The following is a 23627-nucleotide window of genomic DNA, read 5'->3' on the forward strand; positions in this document are numbered from 1 at the left end:
ACGGGAGCTCACAGATCAGGCTGGGCACCTCCCAGGGATCAGGCTCAGCTTCACTTAACTGAGCCATCTCCCATCCCCGAAGCACATTTAAAAGTATGCCATCGGCTGGACCAATGGCTCAGTGGTCAAGAGTGCACACCCTCTTCCGGAAGACCCACTGTGGTTCCTTGCAGCCACCTGTAACTCCCAGTGACCCCACACCTCTGGCTGCCACAAACATCTGCACTCATGTGCACACATACCCACACACAGACACATAATTAAAAATAAAACAAACACCTATTTTAGAAGTTCACCAGTGCTAATGACTAGTGACAGGGTCTGGAAAACAAAGTGGTTCATGAAATGGTAGCACGTGGTGAATGGCTGATGGAGCCCTGCACGGCAGTTGACCCACACAGTCTAGGTACACAATAGAGAGCAAGGGCCCTCTCTGATAAAGTTAGTGTAGCATGTGGTCTCCTCAGACTCTGAGGGACACTAGACCATTGTCTAGCGAAGCTACTAGAAGAGGCAGAGGAGCATTGGCAGGGGTGGCCCTGGTGGGCACAGAAGGGCTATAAGGAAGAAAAAGACCTACAGGAGCCCTGGGCCTGGCTGCGGGCGGCTCACCTGGATCCCGTCCAGCAGCTTGCTCATGCACCAGAAGCTGTCAGCTTCAATGCTTCGCAGCATGTCCTGAGACAAGTTGGTCACATCAAAGTTCTCTACATCCTCTTCTGAAAAACAAAAGGTGAAGAAAACTCACAGCCTTATCTAGAAACAGAGTCTACTGTGCTCATGGAGTGTCTCGTAGTTCCCAGGGATGTCATCGTAACACTGACCGGGCCATTTCTTACTCCAACACAGCATGCCTTGCTCTCCCTTGGCATTTACCATTTAGATTTTCAAGAAATGACCACTCAGGACTCTTGCTCAATAAGCCCATCCCCGGCTCAACCCAAGGAATGGTCTGGAAAAACTCTTGGATTACAGACAGTCAATGAGCTGTCTACCATGCCCATAGGACAACTTCATCAGAGCTCTGTTCAACATAGGGATGGACTACCTGAATGCTGGCATTAGGCTGAGTACATGTGTGGAAGCCTCTAGGACTTAATTCCATCGTGCTAGTATTTGTCACTGATATAGGACACACATAGTGTTTTGTAGACAAATGCCATTGAGAAACACTGTATTTCTATATCACCATCTTGGAGACTCAGCAAGACCATACATATATCCATAGCATACAAAAGGATACCAGGAGTAGGATACAAGAAAGGGTCCATTAAGCTTGAGCCTCTTTTAGAGGTACTAACTTAAAAGTGTACCATGTATGTGCAGGGACCTGCAGAGGCCAGAAGAGGGCGCCAGATCCCTGGGTTTAGTTACTAGCAAGGCAGTTGTGGATACTGGAACTGAACTCAGGTCCTTTGGAAGAGCAGGAAGCTCTCTTAACCACTAAGTCATCCCTCTAGCCCAAACATCTACCGAGGATGTCTCATGAAAACTCCAGCTAGTAGCAGGGACGAGAAGCTGTTTGTTCCAAGGCTCAAGCAGAGGAGACTAAGAAACTCAAAAGAGAAAGCCAAAAGTATCTCCTGTTGGGGGCTTCTTTAACTAGTCGTTCCTGCCACAGAGAGGTGTATGGTAAGTTGGGCTCTCTCTGCCTCACAAGTCAGGCCGCTGCATGCTGTTCCGAAGCCATGTAGACATGCCTAGCTCTCTGCTTGGCACAAAAGACAGCTTTTCTCCTCAGACCTATCAGCATGTTTAAAAACAAAGTGTTCCCTGCATTCAGTCCATTGTACCAGGAAGATACAGTCAGCTGACTGACTAAATACATTCAGAACCCCTTCCCTTCATTCATGAGAATGAGGAGAGACCTTTAGCCACAGGCTTCACAACAGTTCCTGGATTCCCATTTGCTTGTATCATGCCACAGCATGTGTGTGTAGAGGTCAGAGGAAAACTTGAAGCCTGTTCTCTCTTAACATGTAGAGCTTCGGATTGAACTCAGGTCCTCAGACTTGGAAGCAGGCACCTTTATCTGATAAGCCATCTCACCAACCCAAGAACTGCTTTGTTGTAGCTTTTATGAACATCAAGGGCTACTTAGGGACAGACAAGACAGACAATGGAAAATTTTTTGTTAGAAAACAGGACAGCCAGAGTTACTATCAGTAAAGTAAAACCCTCCATGCCTCGCACCAGCAGGCACACAATCTCACACACACAGTAGGCTCACTGCACTCCCTGGGGTGGGACTGGGATAGCTCACTGCATCCCTGGGGTGGGAGTGGGATAGCTCACTGTATCCCTGGGGTGGGACTGGGATAGCTCACTGCATCCCTGGGGTGGGACTGGGATAGCTCACTGCATCCCTGAGGTGGGACTGGGGTAGCTCACTGCATCCCTGTGGTGGGACTGGAATAGCTCACTGCATTCCCTGGGGTGGAAGTGGGGTAGCTCACTGCATCCCTGGGGTGGGACTGGAATAGCTCACTGCACTCCCTGGGGTGGAGCATGCATAGCTCTTTCTCTGCCTACCAGGAGGACGGAGTTGTGCATTCTGTGGAAAAGCAGCAGAGGGGGTGGGGGTGGAGGGCTCTGAAGGGCTTCACTCAGCATCAACAGTCTGTTTAGAAGGATCATTAGTGTCCACTTGAGGAAACTCCACACATAATTGGAACTCAAGGCAAGGGCTGTGTCTTTGGTAGTCATGAATGTGTGGCAGCCAGGCTGACTGCGGAGAGAGAGTTTGAGGGGTTTTATGGCTATTTTAAGAGGCAATGCATCCAAATGGGGGAACCAAAAAGCTCTTTATGAAAACAAAATTGCTCTCCCTGGGCTTGAGAGTACATGCTATTGATTAGCTGGTAGAACACATGGGAGCGGTGGCTCCAGTCAGTCATTTTGCTCAGAATTCCTAGAGCCCTGACCCCAGAGCAATCAGCAAACATGGGCCTCCTGGAAGCCCCAGGAGGACTGGCTCTCCTCAAAGCTGCTGGCTCACTGCTCCAGGCATTTCCTAGGGCAATCTCACTTCTGTGATCAGGTGGGACTCAGTCACTCAAGGCCACCGATGACAGAGGGCCTCGCTGGTTCCCAGTTCTTTCTTCCTTCTTTTTTTTCTGTAAGGGAAAAGTGCCACCAAAGAAACACACCCTGAGAAGAGCCAAAGAAACACACTTTGGCCCTGGAATCAGAGCCAGTGAAAGAAATACACCCTGGTCCTAAAGCAGAGCCAAAAGGCTAAAAAGATCCAGTGAAAGAAACACACGTTAACCCTGAAACCAGAGCCAAATCTGACCCTAAACCTGAGCAGAAAACCAACCAATCCCTGAGCACAAGGCTAACAAGTCTGAGCTCAAGGATATGGGTCTCATTCTTCTATGAATGCAAAGAAGCATGGAAGGAGGCATGGGAGGACGGTAGACCTTCAGATAGTCCCTGACCCCCAAGTATGAGTCTGGTGATGGAGGGTAGAGGGAAATAGTGGCATCTGATATGCTACTGTGGAAAATAACTCAGCTATGGGGTACTATTAAATTCCAGGAGGACATGATGGGATGGGATGGTATGCATGGGGGTCTGAGGGAGGGCTTCCAGGCAGATGACTTCTCAGGAAAGATTCACTTAAAGGATGAGGAGGTAGAGCATGATAAGGCTTCAGGAGCCTGAAAGATGGCTTAGTAGGCAAGGTACTTGCCACCAAGCCTGAAGATCTGAATTTGATTCTTGGAACCCATGTGGTCCAGAGAGCTCACTGATTCCTCCACATTGTCCTTTGTCTACACCACACCACACCACACACGCACACGCACGCACACATGCACACACACACACAGAGGCACAGGCATACACACACAGAGGCACACACACACACACACAGACATAGGCTTAGACCCACATACATGCACACACACATAGCACACACAAGAAAAGGGAAGAGAAAAAAAAAAAAAGAAGACCCTTGCCTTTCTTCCCTTCTTCCTCCACTCTGGCTGGAATATAGATGTAATGACACAAATATGTACTCGGATCATGAGAAAGAAGCACCTGCTGAGGATGGGCCTGAGAGCCTGAGCCCCAGACTACTCACCCTGACAGACACAGGCTCTGCTGTCTTAAAGCACTGTGACATGCAGACAAGTTAATCCTGATCATCTCTGACATACCCAGGGAGTGATGGTCCCACAGGAACGGGCATGAGTCAGAGGTGTGGGAGGGTTTCCCTCCTTGCAGCTGCAGAGCTATCTTATCACGCTTCTAAGCAAGATCTCCATTGGAATCCCAGCTGGCCCACTTCACATGGAGAAAAAGAAGTGAAGTGACTGGATAATTGTTTACTTTGCTGGAAAGAAACTACTTCTTCAGGTAGGCCATGCTGGGCTGGCAGGATGGCTCAGTGGGTAAGAGCTCTTGCTGCCGAGCCTGACAACCTAAGTACTATCCCCAGAACTCGCATGGTATAAGTAGAGAACCAACTCCCTTAAGTTGTCCTCTGACCTCTACATACTGTGTACACACAAAAAAAAATAAACAATTCAAATTCACTTACTCAGTTCAGAGTTAGACTGACAGCACTGTGCAGGGCCAAAGCCCTTGGCGATGAGTTTAGAGGTACACACAGTCTCAGGGGTGACCCTCCAGGACTGTACACTGCGCCTGGCATTATCTGCAAAGGACTGGGTTTTACAGAAGCCCCTGGCCAAGCTAGCTGTGGACAATTTCTCAATGGATCCAGCACTGGGTTTGCTGCTTTCATAACTGTGCAACAAATACAACAGAGCACAAAGCAAGCTAGGATGCTAACTGGTTAATTTAATTTTATATAAGCCAGAGAGGGCCAGCAAGATGGCTCAGTAGGTAAAGGTGACTGTCACCAAGTCTGATGACCTGAGTCCGAGCTCTGAGACGCAGATGGTAAAAGGTGAAAACTAAGTCCCACTAGTGTCCCATGACATCCACATGTGACACAAACACGCATGTATGTGCACGCGCACACATGCACACACACAGGACACAAACTACAGAAATGTTTTTAAAAGGAGTAGAGAGAGATAAAGAAAAGATGTGCAATTTATATATTGTGTTTAACAATCTACCATTTAACTGCAATAGTAATTTTAAATCTCAATTCCTGACACACAGGAAAATGAATTAGTAATGAGTGTGTGTGTGTGTGTGTGTGTGTGTGTGTTTTCTTCCAGAGGACCCAGTTTGATTCTCAGCACCCACATGGCGGCTCACAGCCATCTATAACCCCAGTATCAGGAGATCTAACACCCTCTTTTGGGCTCCACAGGTACCAGGTATGCACATATTACACTGATACACATGCAGAAAAGGCAAACACTTATATACATGAAATAATAAAAGTTTTTTTTAAAAACGGGGCATACATTTAAAGAATATAAACATTTGGGTAGAGAGAGCTGGCTCCGTGGTTAAGAGCACTTCCTGTTCTTGTAGCGGGCCAGGGTACAAATCTCAACACCCACACTGGGCTGCTGTCAAGCACCTCTAACTCCAGTGCCAAGAGATCTGCTGCTCCCTTCTGGCCATTGAGGGCACCTGCATTCACGTGATAACTATAGACAAGCAGCAAGAGCATGTACACAATAGTCAACTTTGAAATGTTTTAAAGAAGAATAATCAAGGACCTGGGTCTACGCTGCCTCCTTTGGCATAGAGGACTGTGCATGCAGTGCCACTAGACAACAAGGATAAGGCTCTAAGTTCAGCTGTGATCAAGTCACCAGAAGAGCAAAGGCACCAAGGTCAGAGGGTCTGCCATGGAGTTTAAGAAACTCATTAAGCCAGTCGCCCTTGGATGTCCCAACCTGTAAGACAGGTTGAGACATCCAGCTTCCAGAGCTGCCAGGGCCTCCGAGACTGATTGGCATGTCACAGCACTTTGCAGGTGGTAAACAGCCTCAGTTCGAGGCTGGGTGGGTTTCCGGGGTTCCTTTGATGTTCTTTTCTGTCGGTTAGGAGTTTTTGCTTGTTTCTTTGATCTTTTGAGACAGGGTTTCACTGTGCAGTCCAGGCCAGCACTTGCCATCCTCCTGCCTCACACTGAGATTATACGTGTGTGCCACCTGATTGCTCCTTCACATATCTGGATCCTACCTAAGCCTCTCTCTGTTCACCTGACAAAGAAAGAGCACTGGGCACATGTGGGTTTTCTAAGCATAGCAACTAAGGAAACCCAAGGGGAAACACAGACTCCTTGGCTCCTCCTAAGAGTCTGCTTGATTGAGCTGGAGAGAAAGGCTGGGACTATGTATGGAGAAGCCTCAGCATGCTCTCCACAATGACAAGAGCCCAGCAGGGTCAAGGCAGGAGAGTTGGGGGAGACCACAGTCCCACTCCATCCTCCAGCATCCTCTGTGTGTTCACACCCTACTCTGAGAACCAGCATGGATGCTGGTACTTAATCTCAAATGCCCACATGGGCACTGAGTCTGAGACACATTTGGAGAATCCTAAAAATAACCTAATTAAACCATCAAGCTATCTGTTCATGAGAACAGAAGTGTGCCTGCTGGGCTGCTCTTGTCAGGAAGCAGGGAGATCTGAGATCATCTCAAGAGACAAACTCCAGCCCGCCTCCGCTGCCCAGACAGCTCCGGGTAGAGCAAAGGGCTGCCTGTCTCATTCCCAGCAAGACACTGCCACCAGCGGCACACTCGGGATGGCGGATAGGAAAGCGACAGTGCACGCACATGGTGGTCATGCTTCTTACCCACGTATTCTGAGAGGAAGACGACAAAGAACGGAGTGACCAGGTCATTAATGCCCTGGACGTAACCGCTGGCGGGGTGTCGGATGGCCCAGATAAAGAGAATCCTTTCAAAGATCTAGGGAGATGAGAGGGAAGGGCACATGAGTATTAACCTGCAGACACACTTCTTCCCCCACTTACCCATCTCACCACTTATCTTGGGATTAACAAAAAGCTTTAGGACAATTTAAAACACTGTGGGACAAAAGGCAAGAAATGCAGAGAGCTCGGAACACTCAAGCTGTCCTGCTCAATGCTCCTTGTCTTCTGGCTTTTCAGTGTCAGGTGACCACAGCATATACACAGGGAACAACAGTGGTGGGGATTACAAACTCCGCTGTTTCTGTTTCTGGGAGCAAGGTTTGCACACACCAGCTCTGCTGTCTGTTTCTTCCTTAATCACTAAGGAATTAATTAGAGGAAGCACTACTCTCCCTCTCCCCAGTGAGAGGGCGAAGAGGTCAAGATTCAGTTCTGGGGGCTGGAGACATGGCTCAGTGGTCAAGATCCCAGCACCCACAGAGTGACCTCCAACCATCAGCGATTTCAGGGGACCCAGTGCCCTCTGCTGACCTCCATGGACAGCAGGCATGCATGTAGTGGACACAAACACATGCAGGCAAAATACCCATATACATAGAATAAAACCTAAAAAAATAAAATAAAAATACAATTTTGTCTGACTAGGACTGCTGACAATAGATCTTCAAGGAAGTCCCTTTGTGCATGAGGATATAACTACACATGTGCCGGGCAAAGTCTGAGGAGATGGATCAGCAGGTAAAGACCTTCACCACTAAGCCTGGCAACCTGAGTTTGGTCCCTAAGACCCACATGGTGAAAGGAGCAAGTGATTCCTGACAACCTGTCCTTTGATCCCCACACACATGCCATGGCATGCACATGTTCCCCCAAAATAAACTAGGGCAATAACAATTGTCAGGACTTACAAGGGCACTTGCTACTCCCAGGTCTCAGCCTCAGCGGCTTTTACATGGCCAACTACACAGAAGCTGGCTGTTCACGTAAGGAGAGCACCGTGCCTTCAGGAGAACGAGTGATGCATGTACATATATCATACTAAGGTGCCAGACGGATGCAAAATAAAGAAGGAAGCCCGGCAGCCTGGGAGAACACAGGCTCTGCACTACTGAAGAAGTCTGTGGTAACTGCCCCATCAGGAGAAGGGGATGGACCTGCAGAGTCTCCCATAGCTCCTCCACTAGTGGGGCAAGTTGGACTCAAGCATCTGTCGGGTCTGCAAGCCTTTCAGTAGCAGGGCTGGGGTTAGCTCTCTGTTCCTCCATTGCTTAAAATGACAACCTCCCTGCACACAAGGGTGATGCAAGCAAAACTGAAGGGAATAGTTTGACTTTCCATCTTTGTACCCAGGGTCCACTACAGGAGATGCCTGTTAAGCTGCTATCCATGTCTCTAAAATGAGAGCTTGCATACAGGAGTGAAAGGCAAAGATCTGAAAGGCGAGGAGGAGAAAGTAGGAGATGGAGGAAAGGAATGCATTTCCACTTCATCCATACTGCATCTCATAGGTGAGATAATGGTGCCACTCCCGCAATCTTCCCTTTGGTGTTGAACACTATGATAGATCCCAGCAGGAGAGACATCCATACTTAAATGGAGCTATGGATAGTATCCAAAGCCACAGATTAATCTTCCCACTATCCCTCTCTATGATGAAGAAAATGGAAAGGTCACTTCAAAAGTCCTGACATCCCATGTCCTGACTATATGTAGCACAATTGCAAAGGGAGCTACTGTTCTCACAGGGTAAGCATCCTTGCTCAAAGCAAGCTAAAGGTCCCACTGGAACCTTCCATGTGCTTCACTAACTTGAGATCTTGAAATGTCACTACCAATGTCACTTCTGGGTTTCAAACCAAAGGAATTTAAAATAGGGTCTACAACATACTTGTATATCCATGCTCATTACTGCATTAATCACCATAGCCAAAAAGGATAAGCAACCCACATGCCCACAATGTGTTACATTTGTGTATGGAATATTTAAAAGGTCAGAGGAAGGGTGGAGGGGTGACTCAGTGGGTAAAGGTGCACCTGTTGACAAGACCGATGACCAGGACCCACACAGTGGGAGGAGAAGACCAACCTTTGTCAGGGGTCCCTGCCTCCACACACATACCATGGCATGCCCTCCACAACAGAAACAGATAAATGCAATAAATCTGTAATGAAGGCACTTCTGACACTGAATTCAGCAGGACACAAAATGATAAATACTGTATAATGCTACTTATCTGAGGTACCTAGAGTGGTTACATCCACAGGCAAGAAATAGAATGATAGTGGCAAAGGAAAGGGGACTATATTTAATGGATACTAAATTTAACTTAGGAAAACTGGAAAAATATCTGGAAACAGATGAAGGTACATGACCACAGAATAAGCCAACACATGTAATGCCCTGAGTTAGGTACTATTTTTTGTTTTTTTTTTTTTTGTTTGTTTGTTTGTTTGTTTTTTCGAGACAGGGTTTCTCTGTGTAACAGCCCTAGCCATCCTGGAACTAGTTCTGTAGACCAGGCTGGCCTTGAATTCAGAGAGCCTTCTGCCTCTGCCTCTGCCTCTGTGCCTCTGCCCCTCTGCCTCCTGAGTGCTGGGATTAAAGGTATGTGCCACCACTGCCCAGCAAGTTAGGTACTACTAATTACCCATTGTGCACAAAAAAGGAAGAGGATGGTACATTGATACTACACATATTTCATCACAATAATAAAAAAAAAAATTCATCATCCTAGCTTTAAGAAGCAGGGCAAACCTGGGAACAGGATTTTAAAGTAGGATGCTGACTGCCTCCAGCTTTCGGTTGGTACCCAGGCTGAAAGGCAGGTGAGACTTCATGAGGCCGTGGACATGAGGTGCCAAACAGGAGCCACTGGACCCAGGCAGAAGGACCAGACAGCAGGGACCCACTCACCTCCTGGACAAGCGGCTGCTGGAACAATGGGATGAGAGGATTTGTCCTTGGAATGTCAATGTGAATCTGAAAAACAAAACCCATGGTCCAGTTAGATCTACCTGTGAAGACTATGTCCCCATGTAAGCCACAGTGCAGATAGGAAACACCCCACAAACAAGCCACTTAATCAAACAGAACAGGCTTCTCACCTGAAGTAGCCCACAGCTTTCCTCTGGTTCTCTGGGTTAAACCTAGGAGGGTTACCTGTTTACCCAACATGACCAAGCGTGTACCCCTCTTTCAGTATCTTACTCATCCACAGTTCCTAAGGGTCTGGTATGGTGGTACATGCCTGTATTCCCAGCGCCCAGAAGGCTGAGGCCAAGGTCTGAGGCTATCTTGGAAGACAATGTAAGTTCAAGGCCAGCCTAGACAACCTAGTGAAACCCTGTCTCAAAAACCAGCTGGGTGTGGGTGTAATAGTAATTACAGCATTCCTATAATCCCAGCACTTGAGATATAGAGGCAGGAGTTTGAGGCCAGCCTGGTTCATGTAGTGAGTTAGAGACAAGCCAGTGATACATAACAAGGCCCTATCTAAACAACAAACAAAACCCACAACTACAGCTAAGACTAAAAAGGGCCCTAACTGTGGCTAAAAATGTGCTAGAAAAGGAACAGGACAGGACTGCTCATTAGGTCAGGGGGTGAGGAAGTCAGGACAGCCTTGAGTAACTAGAGTTGAACCGCTCACTACTGCCACCCAAGAGGTCACTATAGTTGGTTGGCTCTGAGGCCTTCCCAATGCCCAGGCTGACGTCCTAAAGATAGTGTCCACATCAAAAGAGGCCCCTTTGTTTCTGGGGACAGCCGCAGCAGCTGTCTGCTGCCCACCTTTCCCAGCTCTGCCATCCCTCCTCCTGTGAGAGTGCTGCTGGCAGACACTTTGGCAGGTCTGAGGACTGAATGGACACTGTTGCAGCCACAGGGACACAATGATGCCACAGTCAAGAGGGGACTGATCACTTCTGAGCTTTCTGTCTCTACTGTGTGTCCTCACGGGACGCCCTGTGGTCAACAGCACCTTTGTTATCATGGAGCATTAGGAGTGTAAGCCTCACCTCAAGTCCTACACGTGCTGGTAATCCAAGGGGTGTGTGTGTGTGTGTGTGTGTGTGTGTGTGTGTGTGTGTGCACATCTGTACCTGTGTCAGTGTATGTGGTGATCTGTACACACATGAAAGATGAGAAAGCACCACCACTGACCAGTGCTAAAAAGCACATCTATCTAAAGATATAACATATCCATAGCCCCAACAACCAGGAAGCTGAGGCAGGTTCAAGGTCACCCTGAGCTATAGAGTGATCAGGAGTGGCTCAACAGTTAAGAGTGCTTGCTGCTCTTCCTGAAGACTCAAGTCTGGTTTAAAGACCCATGTCAGTCGGGCAACTCAACAGTTTCTAACTCCAGCTCCAAGCATCCAACACCCTCTTCTGGCTTCCATGGCACCTGAACTCATGTGTGCATAGCCACACACATACACATAGATAAGAGTGAAAATAAAATTTAAATATACACAATGCACACATACATATGCAAAGTAAGTTCTATTTTAAAATGTCAGAGTCAGAGCTGCTGAATGGGAAGAGTCCCAGACACACAGGACATCTAACTGTACAGGAGGTCCCAGGAGCACGGATGCCAGCAGGCCACAGGGGGCACACCTGTCTGTAGGTGTCCTGGTGATGCTCCTCATTCCGAGAGTCATAATACTGCTCAATGAAGCCAAAGTACTCCTCCCGCTTCCTCTGCAGGGTCAACTTCCGCCGCTCGGTGTTTGCCGGAAGATAGCCCTAAAGACAACACAGCTGTCAGAGGGTGGCTAGAAACCACCAAGGGACAGAAAGGAGATTGCCAAGGGACAAGGCAGGTCCCTTCTGGTTCAGGTCACCTGGCGCTGGCCCCCTTCTGGTTAGTGGACCCTGGGTGGGCAGATGAAGAGATGCCAGCTTCCCAAACTTGCTTGTTGCTTTGGTCGCACACTTTATACTCTTTATACTGTGGGGCTCCCGGAGTTGGCGCGGCTGAGCATAAAATGGAGGTCAGCAGGAGGGAGCTGGAACTGAGTCACAGCCTCCAAGGGAATTAGAAGGATCTGTCTACTTGTATGACACATCTTGGTAAGGACTACACATTCTTTTCCAGTGTAGCATTGGAAACCATACTCGGCAAGCTGCACAGTTAAAAGGCTGGGACAGAACTGGCAGCCTGTTCTCATTTCCAGTCTGGATCCCATTCTTACTCGTAAGTCTCCTGTCCCCTTTCTGTTTGCCAAATTCATTCTAAGCATTTGAACTTACCAGGAGTGGCAGTGATTGCACAGCTGTAAGACCAGGGGTAGGGGACAGTGACAAGAGACCCTCCCTCTCAAAGGCATTATGTAGTGAATTCCATAGTGAGTGCCTGGAGACCTGGCACGGGGGCTTGTTGAATCTGGGGCATGCACACAGCAAACAGGCCTTTGGACACCTCTACTGAATGAGGGAACAGATTTCAAAGGCTTAAATCAAGCATCACAGAGCATGAGCTGCTGGTGAAAGTGAGCCCAGTCTGGCTTCTGAGAGGCCGGCGAACTGACTCTTCAGAGCTGTGAGATGGATTTCAAACACTCAGGAGTATCGATGCTTGCTCCAAGCCAGCACTGGGATCCTCCTGTTTAGCTAGATGCCTCCCTCCCCACTGTTAAGAAAGTGACCAGAGCAGCCAGCATCTGGCCCCCACGTATGGCTAGAGAATATGCTCACCTACAGGCATGGGAATAAACGCTCAAGCATGTGTCTCTTCTGGCACAGCCTCACCACTGTACCAGGCAGAGGGACTAGAGAAGTCTATTGTTTAAGATCAACATGCCCAGACCAACCTTGGCAGGCAGAGGGCTGTGTGAGGCCCATGCTTCTCCTCCTGGTAGGTGGAACTCACCGACAGCAGTCTCCAGGTGACCGGTCGAACTTCCCTGGGAACGCCTGGCCAGCTCCACTTCCTCAATTCATCTACAGACAGAAGACAGCCTCTCTGAATGAGGTCTTCCCACAGAAGCCCAAAACAAACCTTGGCCAGATGCCTCCTACCACTGACTATCATCACTACCACCGTCACCTGCTAAAACAAGCAGGGAAAGGCTCCAGACCACAGCCCGAGCTGCAGGAGGCCAAGGACACCTGCAACTTTCATCATCTCAGGAAGCCATAGTCGTGAGGAGGAACCCACGGAGCTGGCCTGGCCTAGCTGCCTTAAGAGGCATGCATCATAGGCTTTTCAGGTTAAGAGTCCATGGCTCCTGAGGCACTGTGAGCCTTTCAGTTCCTGAGAGACCAAGGCACTCCCTCAGGCATAAGCATTCAGGCTGCCTGTGTATCTCTGTGTTTCCTAGATGTCAGAGAACCATACAGAAGTCTGACAGGACAAGTGGTCTAGACATGAATCTCATGTACCCTATGTAGCTCTCAACATAGCTTACAAACATTATTGTATCCTGGCAACCACCACTGCATTCTGTTTCTGACAAGGGAATAGAAAATCTAATTGCTCACAATAAACTTGTCACAGCCCTAGTCCTGCTGTGATCCCTCCAACCCAACCTGGTCAAGACTCATTTCTCACTATCCATATCGGGCAGCCCTGGCCCAGTAAGTAAGTGTTGGTTCTTATAGTGTGGGCTTATGTGAGAACCCTTGGAGGGAGCAGAGACAGAGATGGAACAAGTAAGTGCCCCACAGTCTATACAGGGACCCCGTGACAGCCACATTGACTCTGGTCCCTAATCTCTGATAACAGACTTCTATCTAAATACCTGTGTATCGCTGCACCACATCACTGAGGGCTGCTAGAAAGTAAAAGGAGGAAGAGGATAGAAGCTTCCATTCTCTGAGGTCTGCAATCACCACGGCGCCTACCTTGCCCAGGGCTCTGGGGAACTCACCTAAATCAGTGTTGTGGCTGGAAAGCAGCTGCCGAAACTTTTCTAGACGGGTTTTCTCCCGGACTGTCATTGGAGGGGCCCCAGAAGCATTCTGGTCTGAGATCCGGGCAACAAGGGGGATGATGGGCCGGAGAGGGAGAGACTGCTGTTTGTGGAGTGGGTTCCTCAGGCACGTGTCACCTGAGGGGATTTGAAGACAGAGAGATCACGGATCGGATCAGGCACCTTAGGGCCTGCTCAGGTATGGCACCTTCTCCAGGGCAAGCAGCTGGGCCTGAGGTACTGCCTGAGGATCCAGCTCAGGGGCCGCAAGAGGATGAGGCCCAGCAGGGCTCTGCTCCCATGCAGAGGACAGCTGTGGCCAACTGACTGTCCTGGAGCCAGCCAACTCCAGATGTTGCAGGAACTTCTGAGAATGTGTGTGGTGAAACCAAGGAGACTCCTTCTACCTTAACCTGTACCTCTCCTCAGTGCCTCGGGGGAGTGTGGTGGCCACGCAGCCTAAGGCAGAGAGTTTTTCACCCCTCCAGGTGCCACAGTGTGCATGAAAGGCTAAGTCCTGACCCTGCAGAGCACACTGGCTGCCCTCTACAGCCAGGCACAGCCACAGCCTGCCTTTGGCCCACCAGGAGCCAGCCCTTTGAGGTGGTAAGTTCTGGCTTCAGGCAACCCAGTGTGAGCACTGATCCCTCTGTGCCTCACATTCCCAACTCAAATGAACCAGCTTTGGATTCTGCCATGTTACCACTCATACAGTAGAAGTACCAGGAGCTGAGCTCGGTGTTCTGCTGTTGAGGTTTAATGGGGGGAGGAGAGGGTCTGCAATGCAGGACTAGTACTTACTTGCTATGTAGAAGGCGCCATGCTGTCCATTTCAGCATGCTCTCTCGAATGACCTATATGATGCCTGCTAAGAATGTATAGCTATTTTCAGAAGAATGAACAGAGGCTGAGGAAGCTGAGGTGATGCCTTGGAGCTGTCTGACTCCTCCACTCTTTGTAATTAATTGCCAAAAGAATTTTGGGGGACAGCCCTCTCAAGGCTGGGTCACATTCTTCAATATCTGGGCCTTAAAATTCAAACATTAAACATTTAATAGGAACTAGCCAGCATTGCAGAAGCTTGCGATAGCTACCATAGGCACCTGGCTGGGATGCCCATGGTGACAAGTGGGGCCTAGAAAAGGCAACCTTGCAGCAAAGCTTAGACAGATGGGAACCTCTGGCATCCGCTGTTTACAGACAGAAGCATACTGAGGGAACCTCCACAGGGGGACATGTGGAGGACCCGGCTACACAGGGTAGCCTGCAGGGATCATGGCAGGGGCCTTCCTGTCGCTGGGAACCTCAGTCATAGCTTGAGCCACCTGGTCAATCAAATGCTGAATGCCTGTCTCAAACTGCCACTGTGGGTTTAAGCTGGACCCTGTGTCAGCAAAGGCAAATGACAGAATTACAGTAAAGATCCTATAGCCAAGCTGCATGCCCTCGTGCAAGGTCTGAGCTGTGAAAAAAACTCAGAGCCTGAGGTAGGCCACACTCTGAGACTTTGACATCTTCTGTCCTTTATGCCCATGACCTGTGAGCCTTTTTAAACGTAATCAGGACAAGAACAATCCCCTGCCCAGCCAATTTGCTTGCATAAAACCCTTTGGAGCAACATTAAGCACAGTAATGAGTCCTTAAATGTACACAGAAAGTCTCAGACATCCAAAGCCACCATCACCCCAATAGTAACTGAGACTAGTTTCCCAGATTAAGAAAACAAAACAGCCAGGTGGTGGTAGTGCAGCCTTTAAGTCCAACACTTGGGAGGCAGAGGCAGGTGGATCCCTGTGAGTTCAAGACCAGCCTGGTCTACTAAATGAGTTCCAGGACAGCCGGGGCTACATAGAGAAACCCTGTCTGTGATGCTTGGGGGGTGGGGGGATACAGAGCAGAGGGGTGGTGGTAAGAAAACAAGACAAACAGATCTTTCCTCCCTGCCACCTTGTGGGCAGTGACCATCAGGTGGCTACGACCTGGTCCTGCAACTCATGCTTTTTGCATCACAGAAACAGGGAAAAGACTTCCAGAGGTGGGCAGCTGTTCCCCAGGGCTGAGGAGGTAAACCATTTGTGAACTCTGTTACTGATACCTTTAAATACATTTAGTCGGTACTTGCAAATCTGACCAGGCCTAGAGAAATATGAAACAGCCTCCCCAAGGAAAAGCTGTGGGTGCCACTACAGGGAAAGGGAGAAAACCGGAAGAATGGCAGGGAATGTTTCTATCCAGGAAGTAAAGGCCCAGTGGGGAAGGCAGGGACAGCCAGTGACCAGTTAGGCTTGCTGGTGCTCTACTTCAGGCTTGAGGGTTTTTCTTTTATTGTGTTGTTATTGTTGTTTTAAATCGTCCCATGAAGATCTGTGCAGGAACTTCTTTTTCTCTAGCTGCCCTCTACTGAGAGGCTGAGGCTATGGGGACAGGAGGGACTCACTGGAGTTTCGGGACAGCTGGGCCTCACTGCTGGACTTTATGACCTTGTAGCTGGCAGGGACGTCTGATGTTGTCGACTGCGACCGTTCAGGTTTTACCCTCAGCTTGCTGTGGTTCTCCAGGACTTGGGCCGCAGTTGCCAAAGCCACTTTCGAGTTCAGAGTTTGGAAAGGAGGTGAGGAAAAGTCCTCTTCCTCATCATCGCCTATGTCCCAGGCATCACTGGTATTCCGGGCAAACTCATGGAAACTAGAGGCCTTCTTGTTCTTCAGAGGAGCTGAGTTGACTTTCGACCGTTCTTTGATGAAGCTTCAAGAAAGGAGATGGCATTACCGAGCAGTGTGACACACCTGATCACCTTCATTGCATTTGTCATACTATAATATGATCAACTGCCCCCCCACCAGAGCAAACTGCCCATAGCCACTACTCATCAGGAGCCTCCCACAGATGCAGAGCCAGGGTCATCAGCTCTCCACATTCTCTATTTCTCAGCATCCTTCAACTCATGAAACCATCCAGAATCTAAGCTAAGAGAAGTGAGGCAGCCACACCATGCTCATAGCTGCCCCATAGCCCCTCCTGGTCACTGTGCCCTGAAGGTTCCAGGTAGCAGGGCCTCCCTCTGCTTGAGTCACTGTGTGACTAGGTGGACCACAGCCTCCCCTCATCCTGGCCCCACCCCACTTTGGACACATAAGCAAGAACAAAGCCTTAACTGTAGAATCCACTGAGGTATCAAGTGGATTTGTTACACCATCATAAGCTGGAGTTGCCATTAGAATAGGATGCAGGCTGCTGGCGGGGATGGGATGGGGGGGGGGGGTTAACTGTCCACACACAGAGCAGTAAGTCTCAGGATGAAAAGACTCTTCTTTCTACCCTGCCTACAACACAGTCTGAGCCCAGTGATGCTTGGGGCTCTCCCAACCCCTGCATTTAAAACACAATTAACTTGAGACCTCACAGAGGAGAGCAGCCATGTGAAAGTCTACAATACATGGAAACTGGACTACAATGGGTTAAAAACATCAGCCGGAAGAGCTACTGACCCCATTCCTAAGGTGCTCTCTCCAGCGAACCCACACCTCCTCAGGCACCTGCACTCATGAGCACATACTACCACACACACACTCTCTCACAGAGTCACACATACACCTGGTCACACACAGAGACACACACACAGTCACACACACACACACACACACACACACACACACAAGTCTCACAGAGACACACACTTATTCACACACAGCCACACAGAGACAAATACAGTCACACAGCCACAGAGAAACCACACATAGTCACACACAGACACACACACATACACACACACAGTCTCATACACACAGTCACACAAAGACACACAGAGTCTCACACACACACACACAGTCTCACACACACAGAGACATACACACATACATAGTTACACAGACACACATAGCCACACACAGCCACACACACATAGTCACAGAGACACACATGCACAGCCACGTACAGTCACACCACACAGTCTCTCACAGACACAGCCACATCACACACAGTCACACACACAACACCACACACACAGAATTTAATAAATAAATCTTTGGGGCTAGAGAGACAGCCTAGTGGTTAAGAGCACTTGCAGAGGACCCAGGTTCCATACCCACATGGTGACTTACAACCATCTGAACTCCAGTTTCAGGGCTCTGATACCCTCTTCTGACCTCTTCAGCCACCAAACACAAAAAATACATTCATGGAAGCAAACACTCATACACATTTGAACAAACAAACAAAAAAAAACTTTAGAAAATGAATTTTAAAAAGAACAATGAAATCCAGGTAGCAATAAAAACACAATAAATGATACATTTGAGTGAGACTTAGTGAAGGACATTTTGAAAAAGAGTGGCCATAGGCTATATTGTTCAGAACACAAAAAAAAAAAGCTGTTGTTTTATCATTTGACAACACTGCCCTAACTTCACTGCAACAGCTGGTCTACCAGTAGAATTGTTTTGGTTGACATATGGTCAATACATGTTTAGGAGGACATGTAGAATAGAATTATATTAGAAATATATAGCATTGGTTAACTGATGTAAAGTGACATTCAAACAAACCCAGTCTCCTTGAAGCCTCATAAGGCTTCATATGAACTAGTGCTGTAACCTGGGAATGGGACCAGCCACACAGTATCATTCAGAAGCCCCATCATGCCAGCAAGTGGCTGATGGGGCTGCTCAGCAATAACACTATTTTTTATTTGAGCTATAAAAAAATTATTGTGGGCGATATTGCCACTAATAGTAATAATTTAGCAAATTGAAGTCAGTATCCACCGACAGGAGATGACTTAGTGTGCTCATGAAGCCTAGACAATTAAAGACCGGATGTAGCGGCTTCTACTATGATGGAGATTAACCACGTGGTGATTAATGATGGTCTGGGGCTGAGCAGAGAAAGCAATCAAAACGTCCAAACAAAGGTGCTAAAACAAGGGCGATAAATGTTTTACGGCAACAATCCAGGCTTGTAAAACAGTCTGGTGCTCTGCTCATGGTGCCCCCATGTTTGAGACTATTAAAACTGAGCCAGCACATACCTGAGAAAGGAAAGCCATTAATCAGAGCCAATTCATTCTGATTTGTGAAGCCAAGTGAAGTTGATTGACAGCATGACTCTGTGAAGACACCAGGAAGTACCCTGGGTTTTACATTAACAAGTGAGAAAACAAAGCTATTAAGAGTTTTCTGAGCAGTCTGGGGCAGTCTGAAGATCTGCCTCAATACAGTACGAGGGGAAACTCAGTTGATGGGCACAGTAAAGTGAGTGACCAGGACCCAAGCATAAAATCTGAACATAAAAGTGTACTCACTGCCCATAGAATGGGTGGGTGGTAGATTTACATGTTAACTACCTGGCTCTCTGATAATTATAAAACTAGCTAGATGAGATCTACTGAGATGCTTTTGTGACAGTAAACAGAACACTCAACCGCAGTGCTTAAATGGCACACACAGAGCATGCTGTCAGGCCATTGGGCAGACACCTCCATTCTCTGGCCTCTCCCTAGGAGCTGAAGTCAACTGTCACAGCCCTGGGAATCTCACCTCACTACCAAGTTCAAAAGGAAGCAGGAGGTATAGCTGCTAAAAGTTCCTCCTTCATAGAATTCATATGTTTCATTCATACTGTCTGTCTGTCTCATTAAAAAAGAGCTTCCATGGGGCTGGAGAGAAGGTTCAACTAAGGGTGATAACTGTTCTTGCAGACGACCTGAGTTGACCCAAGTCTGGTAGTTGAACAACCCCCTCTTCTGGCACACACATACACGCACACACACACACACACACACACACACACACACACACACACACTTAAGATAAAAATCTTTTTTAAGAGTTTCCATGAATCCCACCCATTGGTAAGCCCACCCTAAACTAGTCATCCAGGTTACCGCAAGACTATGGACTAAGGTTTACACTAATGCTAACACCTTCCCTAAGAGCATGGCTGCTTACTCAACATCTGAATACAATTAGAGCTCTTGCACAAGGAAGCAGTGGGGGAGGGATAGATTGCCATGACAAGTAGGTTATCAAAACTGCCTGCCACACAGACAACGCACCGGAACCCACAGAAAACAGAATTTACACTATGTAATGGCATAACTTTACAGAAAATGAAGCACTTGAGCATGCGTGCATGTGCGTGCGTGCATGCGTGCGTTCATGCAGCAGAGTGCTGGCCTACTGTGTGCAAGGCCCTAGAGAGGAGGAGAGGGAGGAAGGGGTAAAGGGGAAAAGGCTTAAGGCATATGTTGGTGCATGCCCATAATCTCAGCTCTTGGGAGGCTGAGGCAGGAAGGATCCAACTGCAAAACCAGTTTGGGTTACACAGTAAGAGCCTATCTCAAGACTCATTCCTTCATGGGGCTGGAGAGGTGGCTTATTCTTACAGAGGACCTCAGTTTGGTTCCCAGCACCCACATGGTGGATCACAACTACCTGTAACTCCAGTTCCAGGAAATCCAATGCTTTCTTATGCACCCACATGGTACATACACATGTATATGTTCATGTACATAATACACTCAGGCAAACACACATACATACAAGTTATTATTATTTTTAAAACTGCCCCTTTGCCAGGCAGTGGTGGCTCATACCTATGATCCCAGAACTCGGGAGGCAGAGGCAAGTGAATCTCTGAGAGTTCGAGATCAGCCTGGTCTACAGAGTGAGTTCCAGGACAGCCAAGGCAACTCTGAGAAACCCTGTCTTTAAAAAAATAAAAAACAAACAAACAAACAAAAAAAACCTTCCCCTTTGGCCTGAATCCCTGCCTGCCCTTAAAATCCCAGCACTCTGGAGGCAGAGGGAAGTAGATCTCTGTGAGTGAGTTCAAAGCCAGCCTGGTTTACACAATGAGAATCTTCATAGCTCCTGGTCCATCCATGGCAGAGAAGCAGATGGAAAATTCAGACATGAAACATCACCTCAGCAACTGGAGGAGGTGGTGGGTGAGGGAGAAGACAGTGAGGGCTAAGTCTTGACTTACTTTTTGGTGAGCCGAGGATCCAGAGGAGGGTGCTGAGCTCCATACACAGGCTGAATACTAGAAGCAGGGAACACAAGTTTAGCGAGGAAGCTAAATGTGCCAGTCGAGAACCTGATGTCACACCAAACTCATGGGACTTGGAAAAATAGCCTGCTTCCAAGAATGACACCTAAGTCATTCCAAAAGACAGTAGCCTACACTTCCAGATGGCCCTAGATGATGCTCATTTTCCCTTAGCATTCCCACCCAGCAGGCAGTCCCATCCAAAGTAGCACGGGCCCAGTGAGATGCCTTGGCTGGTGTTTGCTGACCACATCCAACAACCAGTCTAACTTGGTGAGTGTCAGCGCATCTGTAATCCCAGTATTCTCACAAGAAGATGGAAGAAGACAAGAGAATTGCCTGGAAGGTCACAGGCCAGCTAGCCAGGAATATTCAGCATGGCAGGACAAAAGACCCTGCCTCAAGAAGGTGGAAGGAAGAAGCACCTCCCAGAAGTCTCTCTGACTGCACATGCTCCTTAGCACCATCCTCCAACACACAGTAATCATAAATGACATAAAATAAACAAGGCAGCATGAGAGACTGCAAGCTTTAGAGCCAGTGAGAGTAGAGTTCCAAGGCCACTGCTGTCCACAAACACCACGGTCTCTTTGAGGCTACTTTCTCACGGTAAAATGAGGACAGTAAAGCAACAATATACATCAAGGGAAGAGTGGATTATACTGTGCCTAAGCATTTCTGTCGTATAACTTCCTGGGAACATGTAAACAAGCATCTCTTCTCCTGGGACAGGACACCAACAACGGACCAAAGAAACCATCCCATCCCAGTCCAGCTTGGAGAGCCAGGGAGTTATTGGGCATCACTCAAAGGCCACAGCAGCAGCATTGACAGCCACGCTAGCATGGACCACTCCTGAAAGTGGCATTCTGGCAGCACTCTGCTCAACTGGCAGGCTGCTCAGCTGGAGACAGTTCCCTTTTCCTGGCAATGTCTTATTGGTTTTGTAACTGTGGGAGGGGCTTGTGACTCCTGCAACTTTCTTACCTTTTGAGAGTTTGTAAGTTGTGTACTTCCCAGAGTTTTAAGGCCCACATGGCTCCTGTTCAACGGGGAAGCATACAGAGCAACCTCTATTAAGATCTGCTTAAATCAGTCAGGCGTTCTCAGCACTTGGGAGGCAGAGGCAGGTAGATGTCTATGAGTTTGAAGTCAGCCTTATCTACGTAGAAAGTTCTAGGCCAGCCAGAGATACACAGTGAGATCCTGTCTCAAAAAAAAAAAAAAAAAAAAAGTGTATTTGTATGTGCATGGGTGTTTTGCCTGCATCTAGGTCTGTGCACCTTATGGCAATGGTGGCTAAGAGCTTGAGAGTGGCCAGCGCCTGACAATAACTGGTTGTCCAGGAACTGGAAGGTGGATAGCTCAGAAACATACACACACATAGGAGTCATTGACTCCTAATGATATTCTGCTATACTCATAGATCAGTGCTAGCCCAAATGTCATCAGACAGGCTTCCTCCAGTAGCTGATGGGAGCAGAGACAGAGACCCACACTCAAACTTTAAGCAGAGCACACGGAACCCCCAAGGAAGAGGGGGGAAGGATTGTAGGAGCCAGAGAGGTTGAGAACACCAGAACATGACCCACAGAATCAACTAGGCAGGGCTGATGGGGGCTCAGACACTGAAGTGACAATCACCAAGCCTGCATGGTCTGCTATAGATCCTGTGCTATGGTTGTTGAGCTTGGGGTGTTTGTGGGAGTGGGGGTCTCTGACTTTTTTGTCTGCTTGTGGGACCCTTTCACTCCTACTAGGTTGCCTCATCCAGCCTTGATATGAGGGTTTTTAGTCTTATTGCATCTTATGCTGTGTTCAGTAGATGTCACTGGGAGGCCTGCTCTTTTCTGAGGTAAAATGGAGGAGCAATGGATTGGGGGGAGAGGGGCTGAAGGGAGCGGAAGGAAGAGATGCTGCAGTCACAATGCATTTTATGAGAGAAGGAGTTTTTAAAAGTATGTCTTCCCACTTCAAATGATTTAATTAAAAAAAAAAAAAAACAAAAATCAAAAAACCACAGCTAGGCAATGATGGTGCAACAGAGGCAGAGGTAGTTTGAGGACTGCAGAGCCTGCCTGGTCTACTGGGCAAGTTCCAGGACAGCCAGAGATACATAGAGAAACCCTGCCTCAAAAACAAACAAACAAATAAATAAAAATTTAAAAAAAAAAGAAAGAAAGGACGACAGACAGGAGGGAGGAAGGGAGGGAGGGAGAAAGGAAGGGAAGGGAGGGAGGGAGAAAGGGAGGAAGGGAGGAAAGGAGGAAGGAAAGAAGGTGCTTCACAGGTGTGCCCAGCCATTGGGGTATAGTTGATTCCAGATGCTGTCAAGATGACAACCGAGAATAGCCTCACAGATGCAGAACTGTAGCATAATAACGCCATATGTTTTGTAAAGCTAATATAATTAAGCTGTGCCCACAGATTTGCATCTATGATACAGGGACACACTAGGAGCAGTGCTTCAGTGCTGAGGCTACAGACTGGGGCAGATCTCAGGGAGAGCACTTTACCTGCAAACCTTGTGCCTTTTTGACAGATATCACTTTAGAGGACACAAACCAAGCAATCTTGAAAGCCTTGAGAGGCTTGGCTCAGCCCAATAGGTGGTGAGCAGGCTGTGGGTAAGGCTGAACACGTGAGAACTCAACCCTGAGACACACTGCCAGGAGACCCTGGCTTGCTTCCTCTCTCCCTGTTTATAGTTAATCCTTACCCAATGTTTAGGAAGTACAACAGGTTTACCAAGTGTCTCTTTCTGGGCTTTTTTTTTTTTTGGGGGGGGGGGTTCTCTGTGTGGCATTGGAGCCTGTCCTGGAACTGTAGACCAAGCTGGCTCAAA

At 48.1% G+C, this 23627-nt stretch overlaps 1 protein-coding gene across 1 annotated transcript in view; it reads right to left on the minus strand.

Annotated features, from left to right (window-relative positions):
• The window catches only part of Tbc1d22b (TBC1 domain family member 22B), a 39152-nt gene that overhangs the window by 6482 nt on the left and 9043 nt on the right, over nt 1-23627 (minus strand). The window contains exons 2-9 of the mRNA XM_051187072.1: nt 20720-20776; nt 16173-16480; nt 13694-13873; nt 12694-12764; nt 11439-11567; nt 9732-9797; nt 6737-6851; nt 613-719 (exon numbers count right to left, since the gene is read on the minus strand). Coding sequence (XP_051043029.1) covers nt 613-719; nt 6737-6851; nt 9732-9797; nt 11439-11567; nt 12694-12764; nt 13694-13873; nt 16173-16480; nt 20720-20776 — 1033 coding nt within the window. The remainder of the gene's footprint in view (nt 1-612; nt 720-6736; nt 6852-9731; nt 9798-11438; nt 11568-12693; nt 12765-13693; nt 13874-16172; nt 16481-20719; nt 20777-23627) is intronic.

The sequence above is a fragment of the Phodopus roborovskii genome, unplaced genomic scaffold (genome assembly GCF_943737965.1).
Source record: "Phodopus roborovskii unplaced genomic scaffold, PHOROB, whole genome shotgun sequence".
NCBI classification, from domain to species: domain Eukaryota; kingdom Metazoa; phylum Chordata; class Mammalia; order Rodentia; family Cricetidae; genus Phodopus; species Phodopus roborovskii.